This window comes from Aythya fuligula, chromosome Z (assembly GCF_009819795.1).
Source record: "Aythya fuligula isolate bAytFul2 chromosome Z, bAytFul2.pri, whole genome shotgun sequence".
NCBI lineage: Eukaryota > Metazoa > Chordata > Aves > Anseriformes > Anatidae > Aythya > Aythya fuligula.
In genome coordinates, this window is record NC_045593.1 from 66939319 (window position 1) to 66962458 (window position 23140).

A 23140-nucleotide genomic window follows, 5' to 3' on the forward strand; every position below is an offset into this window, starting at 1 on the left:
CAACAGTGAGATAAATAACCATTTGGTTTAAACGACAGAAACGTGCATTGTAACAGGTTTGTCTAGTATGTGATGAATGTTGGATTTCTGTTTCCTTATGATCTTTGTGTACTTAGTTTTATAATTTTCATGGTAGTTTTGTAGTCTGAAAGAACCAAAGATTCCAGAACTTCAGATTTTTTTTCAGAACTGTAATCATACTCTCTGATGTTTAGGTGCTTCAGAGTATAGCCCAATATAATTTATCTATAAGCTCAAAAACTGTAGACCACAAATTTCTAAGAAGCAAAGCATCTGAGCTCTTAGGCTCCATTAAAACCAAAAAAATACATTTGCCCTTTGAATACACAAAACTAACAATTTAGGGCTCAGGATGAATTCAAAAGCTTCAGCATTCTGAAAATTAAGAAGTGATCAAGAAAGAATGGGTTGTGATGAAAGATTCTAAGAGAATTATAGACTGTTTACAAAAAGCTGAAATGCCATTTAAAATACAGTGAATACCTGATAGATTCACAAGAGTGTGGTATTTTTGTTTTGTTTTATTTATTTTTTTAAATCTAACCTACACAGAAATTGGCTTACCTACTGAGACAGGAATTGATTTCAAGTGTAAGTGCCACATACGTAGTAATGAACGGTTTTGATTATACTCCATTACTATTAAGTAGAATTTTTCAGAGAATCCATTCTGCTGGTTTCCTGATGAAAATCAGAACAGAAATACTTCAGGCATTATTCAACTGCAAGTAGAACTAAATGTGCCAGCTAGCAAGTAATCTTAATAAACTACTGCCAGCTGATACTCAAATACAGCAGTCTGACTACATTCAACCTAATTATACTAGTTTTATCAGTACTTCACCAAAAACAATAGCCCCTGCAATTATTATAGGCACAGATAGTAATAACAGTCACTATGCTCTTTTAGAGAGGTTAAAATATTTGTCATATATTTAAAGCTAAGTACCAGAATGTGCACTCAGCTCTACCTACTTATCTTTAATGGGTTGCTCTCTTAACACTTTCTTAAAGGTATCTGTTTCTGGCCACTCTAAGAGTTCAGACAGTGAACTAGACAGAGATTTGGCCTGACCCAGTACAGCTGTTACATTTAATGTACAAAAACTACACACATTGCATCTACAGAAGCAATTACACGTCAACAATTGGGAAAGTCACAGCTTGGTCTAATTAATAGTTCATCCATCACAATCCAGCCAAGATTGATTATATAGTCTAGAACACACAAGAGGAAAAAGGATTCTTCCTAAAATTATTTGCTGTACTTCTACCCATTAAGAAAAGAAGGCATGAATTGTTATCAGTAGAAGCCCATTTCTGGAGGGTGCACCCAGACATTCTCCCTCCTTAGCACTGAAGTAATCTTATTAGGACTAAGCAAGAATGGTTAATTTAGTGATACTACCACGTATAATCTTTTCTCCAGGATTCCTTCAACCTCTCTTTACAATTGCATTTTTAGGTATACATCTACAAAAAACAAGATCTACTAAAAACTACGTTTGCCCTGCGGGTCTCACACAGGGCTGCACATGGTACTGTTCTTTTTTTAAAAAATAATATGAGCTAAATACTTACATGCTTAGCTAAAAAGGAAAGAGCAGAGGCTTAAAACTGATGTGCTTTTAAGTATTAGATAGTTTGAAATGAGAACATATGTCAATGGCACACTTCTAATTCACAGTATTAAAGAGCACATTTAGCTAAATTTCTTTCATGGCAGAAACCCATATAGACTTCCAGAATGTACACCCAAGACTGAAGAGCTTCCATGCAAATGCACAACAAATTTATGCTTTAGCACAACACTTATTTCTTTTTCCTCTATTCTGTTCTTTATTTCCAAAATCCCACTTGTATATTTTGACCACTACTGAGAGTTAGGACTGATTATCTCCATTACTCCACATGTCCTTCTTGAGCAGAAACAGCTAATTCAGAAGCAAGCACTGTATATACAGTTCAGATCATTTTTTTTGGTATGTCTCTCTTGTCTTCTACCAAAAAATAGTTTAATGTATCGAGTTATTACACAGCATTTTGATACTGTTCCTTAATTTTCTTTTTATTCAGCATTTCCATTACCACTGCAGATGACTTGGTATCACAGCCTGTAATTTTATTTTGACCCTTTTTTTCCAAATTGTTACATTGGAACCTAACAAAACAACACCAAGTTGCTTATATGTCAAAACTACTGACCAACTTCATCAACAAAAACTGATATTTTTATTTCAAGGCAATTCAGAGCTACCTTAAGACCCATAGAATCATAACCTCTAAAACCATAGCTATGCGACGGTTTGCACCATTCACAGCATTGTACTTTTAAGTTGTCTTTTTTTTGTGTGAGTTGCTTATTTGGTATGTCATTTATCATAGAAGTTGTTTGTAAAGAACCTTCAAAAATGGATGCAGATAAGTTTGCTGTAGGGTATGCTATATCGTACCCATCATACAGGTTCTACTTTTCAAACACTTTCCTCTCCTGCAAGAACTGCATCAGCCACAAAATGTTTAACAAAGCTATCTTGTCTAAGATTTGGTTGAGTACTACCCTCCAGGGAAGTGAAACATCCATGACTTTCATTAGACTAAAATTTCTTCTTCAGCATACAAAGTCCTTAAAAGAAAGATGCAAAAACCTATACAAGTTATGTGGAATGCACGGATGATATTTGTCTTCAACATATTATGAAATGAAAATAATTCTTTACCAGAGTCTGCTAAATTGTTTTTCTTTTCAGGTATCTCCTTCTCCTGGTTATTTAAAATGAAGTCTTCTTGAAAAACATGGAACAACTGTGTTTTTCTGCCATGCTAAGAAAGTAAAAGATACACACAAGTAGTGAACATCAGACAGCACTGCTTAAGGTTTCTCTCTAACATGCAAGCTTTTGAGCTGATTGCTAAGTTGCACACAACAAAAAAGATTTTTCAATAAGATACACCTTCATTATTCATGTTTTATTCATTTACAGATACTATGAAACCAAAAGCAAGTGTATGTCAGAATCAATCTTTAAACGCTTAATTTTACTTGAAAGACAGCTAGAGGTGTAGCCTTTACTGTTAACACTTTTTAAGCAAGGTGATTATGGTATAAAATGGGTACAGATAAAAGCCTTACAAGCTCTGTGATGGCATCCAGTTCAATGATGCATCCTGGACGAGCAGTAGATTGCTGACTTATGATGTTAAAAACTTCACCAACATATTTCTGTTAAAAACAAACGAGATGCTTCTTTTGTCCATTTCTGCAACACACACTGCTGAGTAGATACAACATCTAAGCAAATGTTAAACAAAAGCATTAAAAGTACTTCAGCTGTAAGTTACCAGGAATACTAATAACATTCATTATTTTTTGAAGAGCCACTTTATTTTTGATGATTAAAAAATGGCAAGAACTTGCAAAGCCATCATCTGGAAAGCCTCACATACAGCAGTTTACCATTGACTAACTAAACTGAAACAATGTCTCAACTGCAGTATGCCTACAATACTAAAAAGCTTTATTGTATGTTTTTACAAGCAGAATTGGACTATCATAATCTGCAAAATTCTTGACAACAAGCTTAGTTTCTACTAAGTGTAACTATTATTACTGAATGAAGTTCCAACCTTAAAAAACCTGAGACAGCTTTCACTTACAGAAATTTCTGGATTGGAAAGCTCACACAGAAGTTTTTTAGCATCTATTACAGCTTGATATAATCTTAAATGCTGTCCATCACTAGCCACAAAGCAGGCACTTGGAGAGTTACAGTATGCACCTGAAAAATATAAATGCACAAAGTACTCAAATTTAAACATAAACCGGCTCCCTTATTTGAGAAGTAATTTGAAATTTATGAAAGAAAGACAGAATGAGAAATATTCTGTCTTGTTAATTTCTGTGCACAGGCAAGAACTACAAAGTGTAGCTTAGCAACCACACCAAAGAATACAAAAGGAAATCAGAATTTGGTTTGCAAACTAGAGCAAAATCTACCTCTGCTTTTAAGTGTTCACGACATTCTATAATCAAAAGTGCACATTAGCATCTAACAGCTTGACTTCATTAGCTCCTAAAATATCAAATACAAAAGGTGGCATACCCCACTCCCCAGCAATTCTTTAAACAAGATTACACAATTACAAAATATAAGCAGCTTTGAAATATGTGAAATAAGGGATCCATGCTTAACATTCCTTTTTCAATCTATTCATATATACATATATCTACATCGCCTACTTAATAGCATTATTAGCCTATATTACTTTTATTCTAGAATACTTAACCAATCAGGAAACTGAACTCACCGAGGCAATAACTGGGTATAAGAGTGGGCAGCCATGCAACATTAGAAAAAGCTGAAACATGGAGGGAATTGATCCGAGCAAGTTCAGATACTCCACCAGAAAAGGACAATGGCCCAACAGGATCAACTCTCCAAAGAATAAGTTCACTGTAAACTGCATTGGGATCCTGGGATGTTATGCTTGCATTGCCTCTACTCTGAAGTCTTAATGGTGACTCCTGAGACTTTAAAGAATCATTTGCTTGTTTTGCATTCTCAACATCTGGTGAACTTAGAGCATTATGATGTGAGGTTGTAAGCAGCAGTGGTAATACTGAATGGCAAGCCAAGTCATTAAGATGAAAACGGTGACCACAATATCTGGATTTATGTGAAATACTGAGTACAGTTGAAAAAGCAGATTCTTCAGCAAAACTCACTAGCCATTGGTTCAAAGATCCATCTGCATGTTTGGAGATCATCATAACATTGGGTGTGAATATACTTAGTTTTAAACTGTTGGTTGATTTGCTGTGTCCAGAAGAGATAAGCATAGATGATGATCGTGTAAGGCCAGGAGGCTTTTGTTTGCCTTGTTGAATAGCCAAGTCAACATTTTTGGTACACGCATACATCACTATACTTCTGCAAAGAGAGTTTGCATCACCCGTTGGGAATGCAACAGGAATCCGTGAGACAAATGACACCTGGAAGTTTGAAAAAGAAGGTATTTTAAGAAAGTATTTTAAAAATTTAAGAGCAAGTATTTAAGTTCTTTTCTCAACATACATTTTTCTTTACACAAAAATGCATATTCCAGAAAATGCAAAGTACCTGCACCTGTCGAAACATGCCAGGCTGGTATTCATCTAGCCAGTCCACGTGCCATACCAGCAATGAACCATCCATAGGATGTATACTGAATAGCATATCAGCATTTTTACTCCATTCAGAAAGCAGAACTTCAATTTCATGATCAACAATAGCAGAAGATAAAGGGACAAGGTTTGATGCTGAAGTAGTTTTCTCATCACTCAATTCCTTCTTCTCTTGGTTTCCTTTTTGTTCATCTCCATTTTCATCAACTTCTAGAACAAAAAAAGATGTATTTAAAAGCTAAAGGTTAACAAGCAAGGTCATTCAGGCATAGAAGCACATTTCAACCTTTTTCTAAATCCCTCATTCAAGCACATTCAAGCAAGGCCTTTCTACCCTCAGCAGAGTCCACAACTCCTCCAAGTTTGGTGTCATCAGCAAATTTGCTCAAAACACCTTCTAGTCCTACATCCAAATCATTTATAAAGTCATTGAGGAGGACTGGCCCTAAAATGGAGCCTTGAGGGACCACCCTAGTGACCATCCACCAGCCAGATGTGGCCCCATTTACCACAACCCTTTGAACCCTGCCCATCAGCCAATTGCTCACCCATCGAATGATGTTTTTGTTAAGTTGTATGCTGGATATTTTGTCCAGTAGGATCCTATGCAAAAGCACGTCAAAAGCTTTGCTGAAGTCCAAAAGATCACATCAGTTGGTTTCCCTTCATCGACTAGATGGGTGATGTTATCATAAAAGGAAATCAAATTTGTCAGACAGGACCTACCCCTCCCTCATGAACCCATATTGGCTGGGACCTTTAGTGAACCGTGAATAAACTGAAATAGCTTAGTCTGCACTTGAATTTGGAATATTTATACTTTTCCATAGAATCACAGAATATCCTAGCTGAAAGGAATCCACAGGGATCATCAAGTCTAACTCCTGGGTCCCCAAAGAACCACCCCAAAAAAATCAGACTGTATTTGAGAACGTTGTCTAAATGCTTCTAAATGCTTCTTAAACTCCAGCAAGCTCAGTGCTCTGACTACTTTCCTGGGGAGCCTGTTTCAGTGCCCAACCACCCTCTCGGTGAAGACACTTTCCTGAGATCCAGTCTGAACCTCCCCTGTTGCAGTTTCAAGCATTCCCTTGACCTACTGTTGGTGACCAGAGAGAAGAGATCAGTGCCTGTCCCCCCTTGTGAGGAAGTTGTAGACTGCGATGAGGCCTCCCCTCAGTCTCCTCTTCTCTAGGCTGAACATGCCAAGTGACCTCAGATTATCCTCATACATCTTTCCCTCTAGACCGTTTACCATCTTTGTTGCCTGCCTTTGGACGCTCCCTAACACTTTTATATCTTTCTTATACCGTGGTGCCCAAAACTGCACACAGTGCTCCAAGTGAGGCTGCATCAGCGCAGAGCAAAGCGGGACAACCCCTTTCCTTCACCAACCAGCTAGCAGTGCTGTGCTTGATGCACCCCAGGATATGGCTGGCCCTCCTGGCCACCAAGGCACACTGCTGGCTCATGTTCAGCTTGAACCCCCAGACCCCTTTCTGTGAGGGTGCTCTCCAGCATCTCATCCCCCAGTCTGTATGTTTAACTAGGGCTGCCCCTTCACAGGTGCAGAATCTGGCACTTGCTCTTCTTAAACTTCATATTGTTGGTGTTGTTCATATTGTTGAATATGGTTCATGGTGTTGTTCACATTGTTGACCCAGCTCCCTAATTAGACCAGATCTCTCTGTAAGGCCTCACCACCCTCAACAGAGTCAACAGCTCCACACAACTTGGTATCATCTGCAAACTTGCTCAGATAACCTTCAGGTTCTTCATCCAAGTCATTTATGAAAACACTGAGGAGGATTGGTCCTAAAATGGAGCCCTGGGGAAACCCACTGTGACAAGTCATCAGCCTGATGTAACCCCATTTACAAGAATCCTCAGGGCCTGCCCCATCAGACTGTTGCTCATTATATTACACTTTTATCTAACTGTATTCTGGTCACTTTGTCCTGAAGGATACTGTAAGAGACAGCATCGAAAGCTTTACTGAAATCCAGGAAGATTACACTGACTGGCTTTCTTTGGTCAACTAGCTGGGTGATCTTGTCATAAAAAGAAATTAAGTTTGTTACACATGACCTTCCGCTAGTAAACCCATGTGGGCTTTGACCAATGACTGTGTTGTCCTTTAGGTGCTTTTCACCAAGTTCCAGCATAATCTTTTCCATAATTTTACCAGACACTGAAGTGAGATTTTCCCCATTTAATGTATGTTTTTGTATGCATGCGCAGAACAAAAACAGTCATTTCCCAACCATGTCTAACAATATGTATTCAATTAATGTAAATATAAAGCTGTTTAAGTTAGGTATAGCTTAACACTGAAAACAAGAAAGCTTAGCTCTATGATTGTATCAGCTTCCCTAAGCATGTCAAAACAACACACTTCTAGTTTTCAGCGTCAGTTACTCTAAATATCTGGAAAAAACAAACACAATTTGTAGATACACATTTTTTTAAGAGCCACTTAGGTACTTCCACTCAAAGGGAAGGAAATTCACAGAAATACTGCAATCTGCTTGCTTCCTTACATTCTAAATTGCCTCTCACTTGAGATGAAAGAACACATTACTTTGTGAAATGAAAGCCATTTGTCTGTGATAAGACTTTTACCTTCTTCTGATCTGCCGTCCATCTGATTAGATTCCTCTGTGTTTGTCTCAGGAGAATGATGTTCAAAACTCTTTTTAAGTTGCTGCAAAAATACTTCCATGGATAAGGTAAAATGGAGTTCTTTATTGTTTAGCCAGTGCACAACAAAAGGTCCACTTTTTTCTTCATTTTCACCAAGACTCAGAGATGTGATAGATGGGAGTAGAGGAATATCTACCAGAAAAAAATATTAACAACTTCATTCAAAGCCAAGTAGTTTGGAAAAATATAATTTTCTAGACACTATGTTCAAGCAGAAAAGCCACGGGGAAAAAATACACTTGGGAATAAGCAAATAAAAAAAACTCAGTCTGCTGCAGTTTGAAAGGATAAAAAAAACTCAAGGTTTCACACATAGACACATCTCACATTCTGCAGGAGATTAGTTTCTTTTTCATCTGAGTGCATCTTTCTGCAACACTCAAACCAGGATGAAACTCTTTTGCTATTGTCTTTGTAGGCACACAAGTCATTAGAAAAGGATGACCATTATCTTGATCACTGGTATAAGTAATATTCCTGCTGACTGCAGACAGACTGGCTGGAAAACCAGAGTGTATCCAGCAAGACCTACTGAAGATTTGACCAGAAAACCTGCTCAACGGATAAAGACTTTCTGTGACCCTTTGAGTGTAACTTATACTCCAGCATAATTACAAAAGGCTTTATTGGACTGTGCATAAGTGTATACAGAGCACACCTTCACCTCCAACCCAGTCATACATAGAAACATCTAATGGTTCATCAATGTGAACAGAACCTTATGTACTGACCAGCCTGTCCCAGAAAGATGCTCTGGGTTGCTAAGCTAGCTCATCACTTTATTGTCACAGATCTCTTCAAAGATAAAAGGCTTCCATTCCTGCATAATTTATGCAGATATTTTTTAAAAATTAAAAAAATATATATATTAGAGGAGACTTCTCCTTTCCCCATCCCAAACTGATGCCTGTGCCCACTGGTGAAGAACATGCCATGGGCCTTCAAGTTCTATTGGGTTTACGCAGCAAGGTTTTGGTGGCAGGGAGGCTTCAGGGGTAGCCTCTGTGAGCAGAGCCAGCTCCAGATGACTCCAAAGGGACCTGCTGCTGGACAGAGCTGAGCCAGGGAGCGATTCAGTTTGTGCCTCTGGGAGACCAGACTGAAGGAAGGAAATAAACTGCTGTGCAACAGCAGCTGGGAGAAAGGAGTGAGAAAATAGAGCAACAGCCCTGCAGCCCCCCAGGCGAGTGCAGCAGGAGGGCAGGAGGTGCTGCAGGCAGGCAGCAGCAGTTCCCCTGCGGGCTGTGCAGGGAGAGGCCCCTGGTGGAGCAGGCTGTCCCCCTGCAGCCCATGGGTCCCACATGGAGCAGATCTCCACGCTGCAGCCCCCCCATGGGTGGAGGAGCCCCCGCTGGAGCAGGTGGATGTGGCCTGGAGGAGGCTGCGGCCCATGGAGAGCCCCCGCAGGAGCAGGCCCCAGCCCGTGGAGAGGAGCCCACGCAGGAGCAGGGGGTCTGGGGGGAGCTGCCGCACACCCGTGGGGGACCCGTGCTGGAGCAGTTTGCTCCTGGGGCATGGATGGATGGACCCTGTGAGATGGAGCTGTGTGGAAGCAGTGCTTGACAGTAACTGAAGCCCGTGGGAAGGACACGTATTGGATCAGTTTGGGAAGGACAGCATGACATAGGGGTGACCCCATACTGGAGTGGGGGAAGAGAGTAAAGATGAAGCAGCAGCAGACATAGCATAACGGACTGACCACAAACCCCATTCCTTATCACAATTCATGAGCCTTTTTTTTGTTGTATTTTCTCCCCTTGTCCTTTTCAGGAGCAGGAGTGATAGTCCCACATGGTGGTGCTGATCTGAGCTGCTCGTCAGTGTTAAGCCCCTCTGGGCTACATTTCCATAATGTAACACTGTGCATATACTTTAATTTTCCTTGTTCTTTGCTACTATGGTTCAGAAAATAAAGCAAATAACTTGAGGATAATGTCCCAGTGTTTATTCCAGAACAGAGGCTGCAGCAGTATCTAGGCTCACATACAACAGGGCTTACACTGGTGAGAACAGGGTGACCAAGAAACACGTGCTGTAAGGCTATTGCATTAAGCTAGGCTTTCTGATTCCTACAGATTCCTTTATTATTTTACATTGCCACATGATGCCACACAGTGTGCCAGCTGCCTGTGGGGAAAAAAAAAAGTATCCGTAATCTCAAAGTAACTGAAGGAAGCAAGTATCAGACTGCTGCAAAGTTGCATCATCTGAACCGAGTGGCAAGAAAGCAGCTAAGTGATGTGCTGTCATTTCTTCAAATGGGTCATACAGCAATATGCTAAAAGCTCAACCCACATTTGATTCCCACCTAGAAGCCTCCATAGACATTTTCCTTCTGATCTCTATTTATGCGGTGGTACTTAAATTATATACCCCAGGAGACAAAATATAAAATAAAATATTCTAATACTGTTTTTATACTTGTGATGTCTCTGAATTACTTACACTGCAGTCTAGCCTAAGAAAATAACAGAGTACACAAACAGAAAAGGGACCAGCATGACTACCTACAATTTTATAGTGGGAAGAGGGGATGAAGAGAATATAAGAGAAATATGGTCCATCTGCTTAAAAAAAGCAATTATTGACAGTCACAAAAATGGGTTAATACATTTGGCAAAAGCAGAACTTGGAAGAAAGAAATCCATTGAATTCTTATAGGACAAAGCTACAGCAAACATGAATGAGAGGGTGGACTGGAAAGACGATTTCTCACATTACAATACAAATCTATGGACTTTTAGTGTGTAACAAAAAATCTCTAAAGAAATCTGTTTGTTTTTTTCCCCTCAATTCTTCTACCTCAAAACTTCAGAGTTGTTCTATTCTGGAAAATAGAAACTTTTAGAGCATCCTCTGGAAGATTTCCAACTTCCAGTTTGAAACTGCTCAGTCCTGGGTAAAATCCTTGTTGAGAATCTTTATTTGCTTCATAAATCACACTTTTTCCAAAAAGCTTTTGAAGTTCTTTGATTCAATAATTCTCTGTGTATATGACTAGTAGTAATCTTGCCTGCCCCTACCCACTCCCACCCTCCCCCCCAAAAAAAAAAAGCAATAAACTTATTCCTTTCAGTGAATGAACTCCACCCAGGCTGAATACTGGAGGGTGCAGCTGTCTCAACAAAGGGTGGGGCAGCCATCTAGAGGGAGCTTGACAGGCTGGAGAAATGGGTTGCCAAAAATCTCATGAAGTTCAAGGAGGAGTGCAAAGTCCTGCAGCTGTGGAGGAACAACCCCAGGCACCAGTACACACCAGGGGCCACCCACCAGCTAGAAAGCAGCACTGCAGAAAAGGACCTAGGAGTTAGACACAAAGCTGAACACAAGGCAGTAACATGCCCTTGCTGCTAAAAAGGCTAACAGTATTTTCAGCTGCATTAGGCAAGGCACTGCAAGCAGGTCAAGAGAGGTGATCCTTCCTAGCACTGACGAGGCCACACCTGGGGTACTGGGTCCAGTTCTAGGCTCCCCAGTACAAGAGGGACATGGGAAGAGTTCAGCAAAGGGCCAAGGAGATGAAGAAGGGACAGCAACATCTCCCCTATGAAGAAAGGATGAGAGATCTGGGACTGTTCAGCCTGGAGAACAGAAGGCCAAGGGGGACCTTATTAATTGTGTACAAATACCCGAAGGGATAGTGCAAAAGAAGACAGAGCCAGGCTTTTTTCAGTGGTGCCCAGTGTCAGGACAAGAGGCAGTGGGCACTAACTGGAACACCATAGGCTCCATCTGAACATCAGGCAAATGGATGGTGCACCAGCACAGGTTGCCCAGAGTGGTCATGGAGTCTCCCTTCTTGAAGTTACTAAAAGCCACCTGGACAAGGTCCTGGGCAACCTGCTCTGGGGAGCTCTGCCTGAGCAGAGGGCTTGGACCAGATGGCCTACAGGGGCCCATGCAAACCTTAAACTGATATTACAGAATCACAGAATGGTTAAAACAATATTATACTCTCAAGGATTTTGTTTCTTTTAAAAAATAAGTTCAAAAATTAACAGGAAACATGCAATAAAAATGAAGATCTCTTCATTTGCTATGTGATAGCATTACTCATCTTCTATAAGGGATGTGAAGGATAGAAAATGCTGCTCTGGACTTATCTTTTGTCAAGTACTATGAACACTGTAGTAAAAGTAAACTTTGGAGTGAAACCATAAATCGATTTGGTTTAAATCAAAGAAAATGCAATTAGTGTGTTTTTTTTTCCTCAGGTAAGGACATACTAAAAGGACTACTTAGAAAAACCGGTTAGACTGACGTTCTTAGGGATTTGACTGTGAAGGAAAACAGATATATCTTCAAATTAAAGCTTAAGATGTGAAAGCTGCTTCAAACAGAGGTTCCACAATAAAGAACAACCTTTCATTCCCCCATCTAGTAAGACCAAATGATTCAAAAGACGGTATCGAGAAGGATAATACTAATACAGATGAGTAAGAAGGGGTAAAAAAAAAAAAAAAGAGGTCAAGGACAATTAATTCTTAGACACCTAGGAAAATATTTTACTGTTCTTTTCCAAAATTATTTTTTTCTTATTCTGTGAGCTTGTTGAGCACACTTATATTGCAAAGACTATTAAAAATAAATTAAAGTTTGTTAGATATGTATAAACAAACAGGAAAAGCAGTGCATTAAGAATAGGTGCAAACAAGAACTCTGAAAGACTGTGCTAACTGCATGAAAAGATTAGTTAGCTCCTTGTACAACATGGAAATGCAGAATGCATAGAGGGGAACTACAAATCTCCAAGAAGCTTCAAAGAAACATTCCTTTAAGACACTGGGTAGTAATAGATACAGTGTCTGCAGATGTTTCCTGTAAAAACAGAGTAACTTGATGGTACAGCACAAACCAGCAAAAACACTTTTTGTTACTGTGTGAAATTCTACATGTATCTGTGACAGAAACATGAGAGCTAATACTAAAAATGATGAGGACTAACTCTGATTTTCTTCCTGAACAAAGTGTTCACAGATTGCTTAACCTAGCATCAATAAAGAAACTCATTGTTCTTTGTAATCACGCCAAAGATTGTACAGCTACAAATATGACCTAATGCATGAAAGCAAAAAGTGGCCTTTCAAACAATGGTTAGGCAGGACAAAAAAAAATTAAAAATACTAAGTTTAAGATGGGCCTTAATGGGCAAATACATTACATAATCCTTTTCTTGAACTACTTAAGTCTTGACACATTAAAACACATCACAGCAGTAAAACCATAATGAAAGGCTCTTTAATAACACATTTCCATTTAGTTTTTCAATTGGTGGACATAATGCTTCATTTTCAGCATGGGCATAAAATTATGAAAACTAAAATATTAGTTACTAGAAGTTTTCTTTTTTTTTCTTCCCATAATGCCTTGCAACATAATGCATGAGCAAAACAATATTAAAGTTTATGAAACACAAGATGCAGATGTGTTTTGCCTGGTTCAGAGACAGAACAGTAGTAGGGAGATGCATGGTTACTTTAGATGTTTAGTATTAGGTAATCATTTTAAACAAATAAATCTCCAAGCTTTTTATCACTGTTCACTCTACAATACAGTGCACGCAGCCAACACAATTAACATTGAATTTGTAAACCTAGTCACAAATACTGCACCTCAGACCACTATGAATTTCAGTTAAAACATGACAGAAAATGAAAGCCATGAAAGCAGAGAAAATCTGCTCCAAGAATTTTATTACTGGATAAAGGTTCTTCCAAGAATTAAATGAAACCAACTTGCTAGCCATTTTGCACAGTCAGATAAACAGAACTGACAAATTAAAGCTTAGGCAGACAAAGCATACCTAAGAGAAAATAGTAGTTGCCTGGTAGCAAGGATTTACCATGGTTCCTACCTGTGGCTGGATTGATACTGGCAGCAATATGGAAGTGACAGAGTGCATTTGCATGAGGAGGAATGTTCCTGTGAACTTCGTGAGGATCTTGCTGATGTGGAGAGTATCCAGTATGTGCTACAACAGCACCAGACCTCCTCCTCCCTCGTCGAAAGTGCTTCAGGTTTAACTGCATGAAGAATAAGGTGTCATTTTTAATTCCTTTCAAAAAGAAAAAGCAGATTTAATCTGTAAGTGATTTTCTAAACAATAGGGCATGAAATATATTTTTCAGTTTAAAATCTACTTCATAGTATCAGCAGAGCTTCCTGCAAAAATTACAACATTCAGATGGTACCTTCGGTAGAAAGATACTGAACAGAAAATATTACTGTTTCATAAACATCACACTTAGTAAAGATTCTGAATGAAAAAGGAAAGAAATCCAAATAATCTTGTTTCAGCGACACTGTGAAAGTTTACATCAGTACTTTGCATATGATTAGATGAGTAATTCCCCCCTCTTCTCCCGTAAGGGCCCTATGAGGAGCCCACAGGTTAAAGCCTTAGATTTTAAGGTTCACCCTACTATTAGGTTTCTGTGAGAAGATTTTGGTAGCAGGGGGCTGCAGGGATAGCCTCTGTGAACAGAGCCCAGCAGCTGCCCCATTGGTAGGGCTGACCCCCATCAGGTCAGAGCCAGCTCCACCTGCTCTGGAAAGGACCCGAAGCTGGCCAGAGACAAGCCATGAGTGATGCTGGTTGGGACTCTGGGAGAGCAGATTTAAGAAAGGGAAAAAAAAAAACAACCTGCACTGCAACAGCAGCTGGGAGAGAGGGGTGAGAGCCAGCCCTGCAGCCCCCAGGCGAGTGCAGCAGGAGGGCAGGAGGTGCTGCAGGCAGGCAGCAGCAGTTCCCCTGCGGGCTGTGTAGGGAGAGGCCCCTGGTGGAGCAGGCTGTCCCCCTGCAGCCCATGGGTCCCCCATGGAGCAGATCTCCACGCTGCAGCCCGTGGAGGACCAACAGGCTTCAAGAACTGTGGGAAGCCTGTACTGGATTAGTTTGGGAAGGACAACATCACATGGGAGGGACTCTGCACTGGAGCAGAGGAAGAAAGTAAAGATGAAGTAGCAGCAGAGACAGTATTATGGACTAACTGCAGCCCCTGTTCTCCATTTCCCCTGCACTGCTCAGGGGTGAACACAGAAGAGGTGGATGGAGGGAGAAAGTGTTTTTAGCTTGCTTTTAGTTCTCTCTGCTATCAATAGGCAATAAGTTACATTCATCTCCCTTACGCTGAGTCTGTTTAGCCTGTCATAGTAATTGGTGAGTGGTCTCCTTGTCCCTATCTCAACCCAAAACCCTTTTTTAGTCATATTTTCTCCCCTTGTCCTTCTGAGAGGGAATGAAAGAGCAGTATGGTGGTGCTATCTGCCAGAATTAAACCACCACAAACCCCATCCACGCAAGGAGGTTTATCCCAAATGGAAAAACAAAGGAATTTTTAATATCAACTACAACAGTATTAGAGAGTCACACTCCAAACAGTGCACATTTCAAGTCTGTTGTGCTGTAGTTATCTATACAAGCACGAAAAGGTATAAAAAGATACATGATTTCTATTACAGTTGGTATGATACTCTTGGTATTCCTTTACACTTGTTATCCTTTGCATCTACCCACAGCACATATGTAAAATAATATCCTCAAAATTTTTGCATTTTTTTTAAACATTGCCTCTTACTTTGAAAAGAAACACAAAACTGTCTCCAACTTCTTTTTTTTTTTTTTTAACTTCTATTGGAATAGTTTGTTTGCTCTGCTGTGTCTTGCAGTCTGACAAATTTTTCATCTATGCACATGCTATAGAGGTACCATTACTATGCTGACTACATCACTCAATTAATACAAAAGTACTATGTCCACAAACATAGTCCACAGAGCTTTGCTGCAGAACTGCAATGCTTCACTTTATTTGTGCTTCCCATTGCTTAGAAAACATTTGTTACGGATCATTTGCCCTAGAGATACAGCTAGAGAGCTGCCAGTTCTACCTAAGGACTGTAGCAGGAAGATAAAGGTCATCTTCTCTCAGTCCACCACTTTTTCAACTGCAGAAGCCAGAGAACACGCCACACCTTCGCAGGTAACAAGTGAACCTCTACCATACAAAGGCAGCATTATTTGTGGTTTCTACACATCCTGCGTACACAATGTGCTCCATACTGTTCCTGGCTCTTTGAACAACATAACATAAAAGCACTTTGCTTCAGTCACCTGAATAATGTATGTAGCAGTGACATAACATCATTGTGTTTTCTAACGTTAAAGCTCAATAGGATGGCTGTCAGCTCTTGCTGTCTGCCAGGTAAACATAAGGATGATTTCAATTAAATTTATTGTTTTATAACAATATACAGACCTATTCTCTGAAGGATTATAGTTTCTAATACACGTTCAAGGTATCAGTTACAATCCTGTCTAACATTGTCTGTGTACTTGTGTTTATTCTCAATGTTCAATTTCACTTCTTACCTCTAATGCATTTTGCATTCGTTCCTTACTTGAAGTATTTCTCTTGAAGTTATTTGTGAAGTTCACTGCTTCAGTCCAGTTGTTGTTTCCTCCACCATATAACAGGCTGTCATTGGGTAACAAAGTCTCTGCCCAGAGACGACAAACGTTATCCTTACAGCAAGTCAGGAGAACATTGCAGACAGCACCACTAATGAAAGAAAATTTAAGGTGTGAAGATGCCACTTACAGTCACATAGCATGAAACCAAAGCAACAGCACCAAACTGTTTCCATTACTGGTTTTTAGAATTGCACAAAGTTGCTTATGTACTAAGGAAATAAACATTTGAAAAGACATTCTTGGAAAAACTAGTGCTATATGATAGGCTTTCATGTCTATTCAAGTATCCAAACATAAATTACTTCAATAATTTTCAAACGTCAAACTTAATAACAACTGTGGAACACTGAATAATGGATTTCAATTTACTGATTCAGTCCTAGCTCCAACATTATTTATGTATTTCTTTTCAAAGCCCTTCACACAAAACACTAATCATACCCTGCATACCCTTCCTCAGTTCTCCAGGTCTTACTGTTACTTAGCACTTTCAAAACTACATATTCAAAGCACAGAAACCAGTGCAGTATCAGGAATACAACTGCGAATTTAGAACTACAAACTTCTCTTAATGACTGTTTTTCCAAGTGAAATTTCCATTAGATATATCTGCAAAAAATCCGATTAACTTAAACTAGACACTGCAAAAAATATACAGATCATGAGATTTCCAGCTCATGTAAGTTTACAATTTCGTTTTAGCCAAGATTCAAAAATGCCATGGATCTTCTGACACTGAAGTAGGCGTCATGGAATAAGTGGATTTTCCCAACTTATTAAGGGACTGTGGTAACAGCTTTCTGTTTGTATAAAGGTTGTTTTTAAGGTTGGTACAAAAGACAGCATAAACTTGCCCAAACACAAAGGTATGCAGAATTCAAAGGGCTACCGATTGGAATAATAGTCACAGTAAAAGCCCGCCTGTAGGATACAAAATTGCTAATGTTATTTCAGTTTGAGATTACAGTTACTTACAAAAACTAGGGAAAGGATATTTAGGAGTAGTCAGAACACAAAAATGAAAACCCCCAAACCATCAATTCAGAATGATCATTTTAATCCAATTTGCAGATATTGTTTCTGACAGAGGTCTAGTTTTGTACTGGGTAGAGAAACAAATTTTAAGAACCTTAAGAAATATTTGAATACTTCTAAAAGAAACCATGAAGTGATAGGACTTTTGAACTGCTCTGACTTTTTTCTTTTGATTTGTTTTTTTTTTTTTTTTTTTTTTTTGAACAGTTTACAAACTGTTTACATTGTTAGAACTACTCACCGTGGCATGAATTTGCTGGTCTTCCTCCATGAGAATGAGTTTACTGACCGAGGATGGGCCAAATAAACAAATGAAAAATCAATTTCTTGTGCTTCTTTTCCTGGACTCACACCTGGTGGTGTTACGGCTGATCGCCAGCTGTCTGTGTTGTACCACACTTTCACAAGACAGTCGTCCTGGGGTGGGGAGGGGTTGGCACATTAAGTAAGAATAGATAACAATGACGCATTGGACGGACTTCATACTTTAAAATCCATCTCCTTGGTTTTAAATTTTCTTCCAAGTAAATTACTTCTCTGATGACAATAACTCAGCTCAGTAAATACAACTTCAAAACCCGATTATAAAGAAAACATGGTAGCAGAGTTGCCTTTTAATCTGTCTTGCCATTACTAATTTGATTTTGATTTAGCTTCTTCTGATTAGCTGTCAGTTTTTAGCTACAAATCTTCAAGCTGTATTGCGATTCAAATACCAATAGCACTCATTACTGTACTTTGGCAGAAAAAAACAAGTTACACACACAACATTCAATTCTAGGAATACAAACACAGGTCAAAGATGACATCTCAAAATTCAAGTTCAGTTCTCAAGAGAACACTTTTCTTACATATGCTAATAGAAAAATTGAAAAGTCATGTATTTAGAGACTGTCCATATATCTTTAAGGACCAGATAAACTAACCTGGATCTAGATTTACAAGTTGCTGATAAACTCAATATGTAAGTAGGTATAAGTGGTGCATTCTAGCATTTTGTTTTCTTTTTAATAATTCTGAAGTCTCTGCTAGATTATTTATTTTAGGCAGCATAAACTTCATCACTAAACTAGCACCTATCTGTTAATCTGTGTAAAAACTGCTCATAGTGTAAGGTTTTCTGTGTCTTTTTAAAAACAGTAATCTGGAAACATAACTTATTCCCTCTCCCTCCCCCCCATCTAAATTGAAAATTCCATTAATTCTCACAAGATTTTTTTTTTTTTTTTTAACTCATCAGTGTGAATCTCCCCTCATATAAAGGACAACAGTATTACTTGGATCTCCAAGCTATTCATTTGGCATCCCTTAATAAGTAGTATAAACTCCTGTATATATTTGTGATATTTTTTTCACTGGCTGCTTTACACCAACTTGACTTCTCTGCTCTCAATTGTTAGCATATTATTCTTTTATAAAATACAAACAAAAAGTTTGCTAGTATAAATAAAAGATAAATTTGATAATGCATAAGAAAGTGAAAAGATATGGTGAGATTATGCTTTATTTTCTCAAGGGGTTTTAATGCTTTTGCTGAGAAGCCACTACAGAGGCAAACAAAGCTGATCTATAAGATGGGCTACAGACTCATGTTAACTATGTGGGAAAGTATATTCTGATGTTTTACAGTTTAATACTGACTCCAAATAGGTATTTTAAAGTAGTACTTGGAATATTTTATTGTTTTCCCCATCTGTGTATTTATTATCTTTCTCCCAAATTCTCCTTTTAGTAAAAGTGTAAACGTACATAGAGATCACTGGAAAGACTATGCAAAAAAAAAAAAAAAGCTATAAAAATGAAAGTTTTCATTAGAAAACCTGAGAAAGAAAAAAAAAGCTATCTGAATTTGTATGAAACAACAAAAAGTTTACCTTTCCAGCAGTAGCAAAAAACTCCCCATCTGGCGAAAACTTCATTAAACAAACTTGAGAAGCAGTTCTATGAAATAAATACATTTAAAAATAGAAAATAAGTTTTAAGAACTTTTTCAGAACTCTAAAACAGTTTTTACATTTGAATTGACAAAAGTGATCTAATTCTTATATGCAGGTGTCCAATGTACTATATGGAACAATTTAAGCTTTAACAAAGTTGAGAAGGAAGAGGCAAACTTGTGTACAACACCTGGTTATGGTTAAACAGGATAAACAGGAAACTAAAAATTTGTAGCTGAGAGCAAGCACAGTATCCTATATTACAAATTACTGTAATTGAAAAACAGTGGCTAAGCTTGTGTGCTTCACCCCAAATATGCTCCATTTCCACTTTGTAAGTAATTGGATTTCAAACAGAGTTCTTTCAGCCCATGTTATCTTCCAAGTATTCTGAAAAAAGAGAACTCAGTTTCTCATATTCCCCACAGTTATAACTGAAGAAAACAAAAATGTATAAAAAGAATAATACACTTAAGTATTTGAAATTAATTCTTATATTAATAGTCAGAGTGGTAGAAGCAGCAACACTGAAAAACCTAGACCTAGTTCAGAGGTTTGTTTCTCCCGCATTTTACTTTCACTGGAAAATACAAAAAGTATTTTGCAGGTTTTCAAGCACTGAGCTGGCACCTACACAACAGGCTTATTAGTGGCAACAAGAACATACAAGAATTTAATTATGCACTTAAAGTACATTGTATATTTTTCATATTTAATTTATTAGACTTGTGTAACAAGTTGTAAAGCCTAACTTTTGAAAGGATTAAGTTAGCCATTGGGTCATTGCAAGCATGTTAGTATATGCAATAAGAGCAGCAAGTCAATTACAAAATCTGCGCATCAGAGAAAGGCAATTTCCAACTCAATTTCAGCAATGTGGTCCTACTACAGCCAATATTAAGACATTTGGGAATGCCTCCTTCAGACATTAAAAATACTCTGGCATAGGACAGTATTGCAAAATCGGTATCCTGCAAACTTCTTAACAAGAAAAACTGTTCTAAATCTAACAGACATACAAATGCTAGAAGACACAGGCACAAAAGCACTTGCTTGACAGAGCAAGTTCTGTTGACCCTTATCAGGGCCTGCTAGTTCAAAGTACGCAAAACCCAGGTCTCATTCCTCCGCAAAATTAATTTAGAGGTATTAAACGAAGACTGCTGTGAGGTTTGAGATACAAATGAGAAACTTATTAAAGGGACAGAGGAAGAGCAGTATCTGCATGTTACTGACTGCTACTACCACACTCCCAGATCCTCAAGCCATAACTTTGGCACTGTATCTGCAAGCTGACAACTTCTCCATAAGGAGAAGAAATGATGGCCCAGAAGTTTAGTCAATAAATTGACTAAATATTTACTTTGTAATTTAGAAAGTTTACCATATTCAAAATAAAATTTTTCTGTTGGATAATCTTGGGATTTTAAACACACTGCTGGTAAAATGTGGGAATACAGGGAAAAAGAAACAATTGAAAGATTTTTTATAAAAGGGCTTTTCCAGGTACGTCCAGGGAACTACCTCCTAATGCCACGTGTTTCATGCAGAGTAACTGCAGGTGGATCTCTCCAGCCAACCATTTAGGAAGACTTAATTAAAGAGGCTGCCATATGGAACACTAATCCCAAGCAACCAGTGCACTTGATGTATTAGAAGAGTCTTCCTATGGTGGGAAGGACCATGATTTGGCATAAAAACAGAAGTACTGAACTAAAACTCTTCTGACTGTACCAATACATGGACACAAAAACTCTAAGGATTAGCTAGCATGAATATGAGAAAAGCATTCAGAGATGTAGAAAAACAGAAACTGTCCATCTTTGCATGAATCTTCTAGATATCCAAAATAAATACAGAAAAAGCAAAATGTGGGAGGGTGTGTGCGAAGCAAACAGAAGTGTAGTAGAAGAAATTTATCTGAACAAATTTTATTTGAACTGTTACTGCAAGTATAATAACCTTCAAATATGCAACTTTCATCTTACTTACTGTACAAGGAACAAAGTCTGCTGAGATGGTCACAGTAGCAGCCTTCACACAGCATTCTAATAGTACTCAATATAATTGCACATCTGCTTAAAAGCATAAACTACCTCAAAACAACTAGTTACAATTACTTACAACTAATCTTGTAGGAAGAAATAAATGTCACACATTCAAGGGAAATACAATTCAAATTTATCACATTTAATAGTCTTTATCAAATTGAAGTGGGGTTTCGTTGTACTACAGTAAGTATTTAATCTGAAAGGTATAAAACAGCAAGCAAAAGGAATTTTTTATAAACCAGTTTCTTACTTGCATTGCCAGATACACCTCCATTCTCCACATCCAACATCTGTTCTTTCAGTGTTGTCATTGTCAGAAAAGTTTTCAGAAGGAACATTGGACCAGAGCTGAAGACAACTGGAACCAGTCAAAAGGCGAGTGCCTAAAACATGTATTTATAACAATGTAAGTACAAAACAAGTAGAAAAATATAGATTTCTCTAAAGACAGAAACAAGATAGTTCTGTGTTCTGAAACCAGATACACTGGAGAACAAAATAATACCAGATATTAAACGTATGCTTTTTTATATCAAAGTTACTATAACAGCAGTGTGTCCTTCACCGCACTGATAGATTGGATCAATCGTGAAAGAAGGTAGCTTGTACTCTCCCGTATTGAGACATATTGACTTCAGTATGTACAGCTGACATTGTGAAAATCCATCATTTTCAGAGCAGTCTTTTCTAAAGAGAGGGACCCAGAGCTACTGTGTATGTCCCTCTTTCACTGCAATACTTATTTAAGCCACTTTTAAAATCATTACATATTGCTGAGATTAGGATAATCAAGTAACACCATACACATTCATCTAATAATTTGTCTCTCCTCTCGTTACAAGTAACCAAAGGCAGATTTCACTTCATTTTGGTATTTTCTATCATGCTAGAACAAAACAATCTTTTCTTTGTCTCCAAGGAATAGTGAAATCTAAATGAGAAATCAGTTGCTCAAAGAGTTAAGTGTTTCTTATATTCTCTTCTTACCTGCGGGATCCCATGTTAGATTATGTGCTATACCTTCCAGTACGATTTGAGCATTCTTCTGCCACTGATAATGTAACCTCTGAAATGTTAAATTAGCATAGAAATGCATTAGCATAGAAATGCTTTCTTCCCCTCCCCTTTCATACTAAAAACATCCCATCTTCACTACACTATCCAACTTTAATGAAGGATGTTTCTAAAAATAAGTGACTACTTATCTAACAAAAATTGTTTCATGCTGACTTTAAAACAAGAGAGCTTTCCATTTATGTGATCAAATAGATGTTTTTAACTTAATTAAATAATAAAGCTTGAAAAAAATTTGATTGTATAATCATCATCAGGATCTGAGCTTTCTAAAAGGAAGTGTGATTTCATTAAAAAGTATCAGAAGTACACAATGCGTTTACTATTTGTTATCAGTAGTACTGTTAAATTAAATGTTATCAGTAAGTTCAGGATCTAATATATCATACAAATCTTAAGATAGTTGACAACTCTAGTTTTTGGTTATTCCTTCTTTCCTTGAAACAATGTGAGGATTAGAATCACTAAATATTTATCCTGTCTGGCTTCATAATAGGTTATAACATTAAGAACACAGTGTTTTTGTTTTGAATTCAGAGTTTTAAACTAATTACCCCCCACTACAAAAATATCAAATCAATGTATATGAGAGCTAAAATACAACCACTTAATTCCACCACTAAATCTTCTAGATATGGTGGAAAACAGTTAAGATGCATTTGTAGATAAGGATATGAAGCAAGTA

General features: G+C 38.1%; 1 protein-coding gene across 4 annotated transcripts in view; it reads right to left on the reverse strand.

The window, feature by feature from the left end:
- The window catches only part of DMXL1 (Dmx like 1), a 91474-nt gene that overhangs the window by 50770 nt on the left and 17564 nt on the right, over window positions 1–23140 (reverse strand). For 3 of the 4 annotated variants that reach the window (XM_032206677.1, XM_032206675.1, XM_032206678.1), the window contains exons 4-16: window positions 22369–22447; window positions 21632–21764; window positions 19268–19334; window positions 17635–17810; window positions 16257–16446; window positions 13743–13911; window positions 7808–8020; window positions 5142–5395; window positions 4330–5014; window positions 3679–3800; window positions 3155–3244; window positions 2742–2844; window positions 586–702 (exon numbers count right to left, since the gene is read on the reverse strand). In XM_032206677.1, the coding sequence (XP_032062568.1) occupies window positions 586–702; window positions 2742–2844; window positions 3155–3244; window positions 3679–3800; window positions 4330–5014; window positions 5142–5395; window positions 7808–8020; window positions 13743–13911; window positions 16257–16446; window positions 17635–17810; window positions 19268–19334; window positions 21632–21764; window positions 22369–22447 (2398 nt within the window). The remainder of the gene's footprint in view (window positions 1–585; window positions 703–2741; window positions 2845–3154; window positions 3245–3678; window positions 3801–4329; window positions 5015–5141; window positions 5396–7807; window positions 8021–13742; window positions 13912–16256; window positions 16447–17634; window positions 17811–19267; window positions 19335–21631; window positions 21765–22368; window positions 22448–23140) is intronic. The other variant, XM_032206676.1, reaches the window with a different exon arrangement.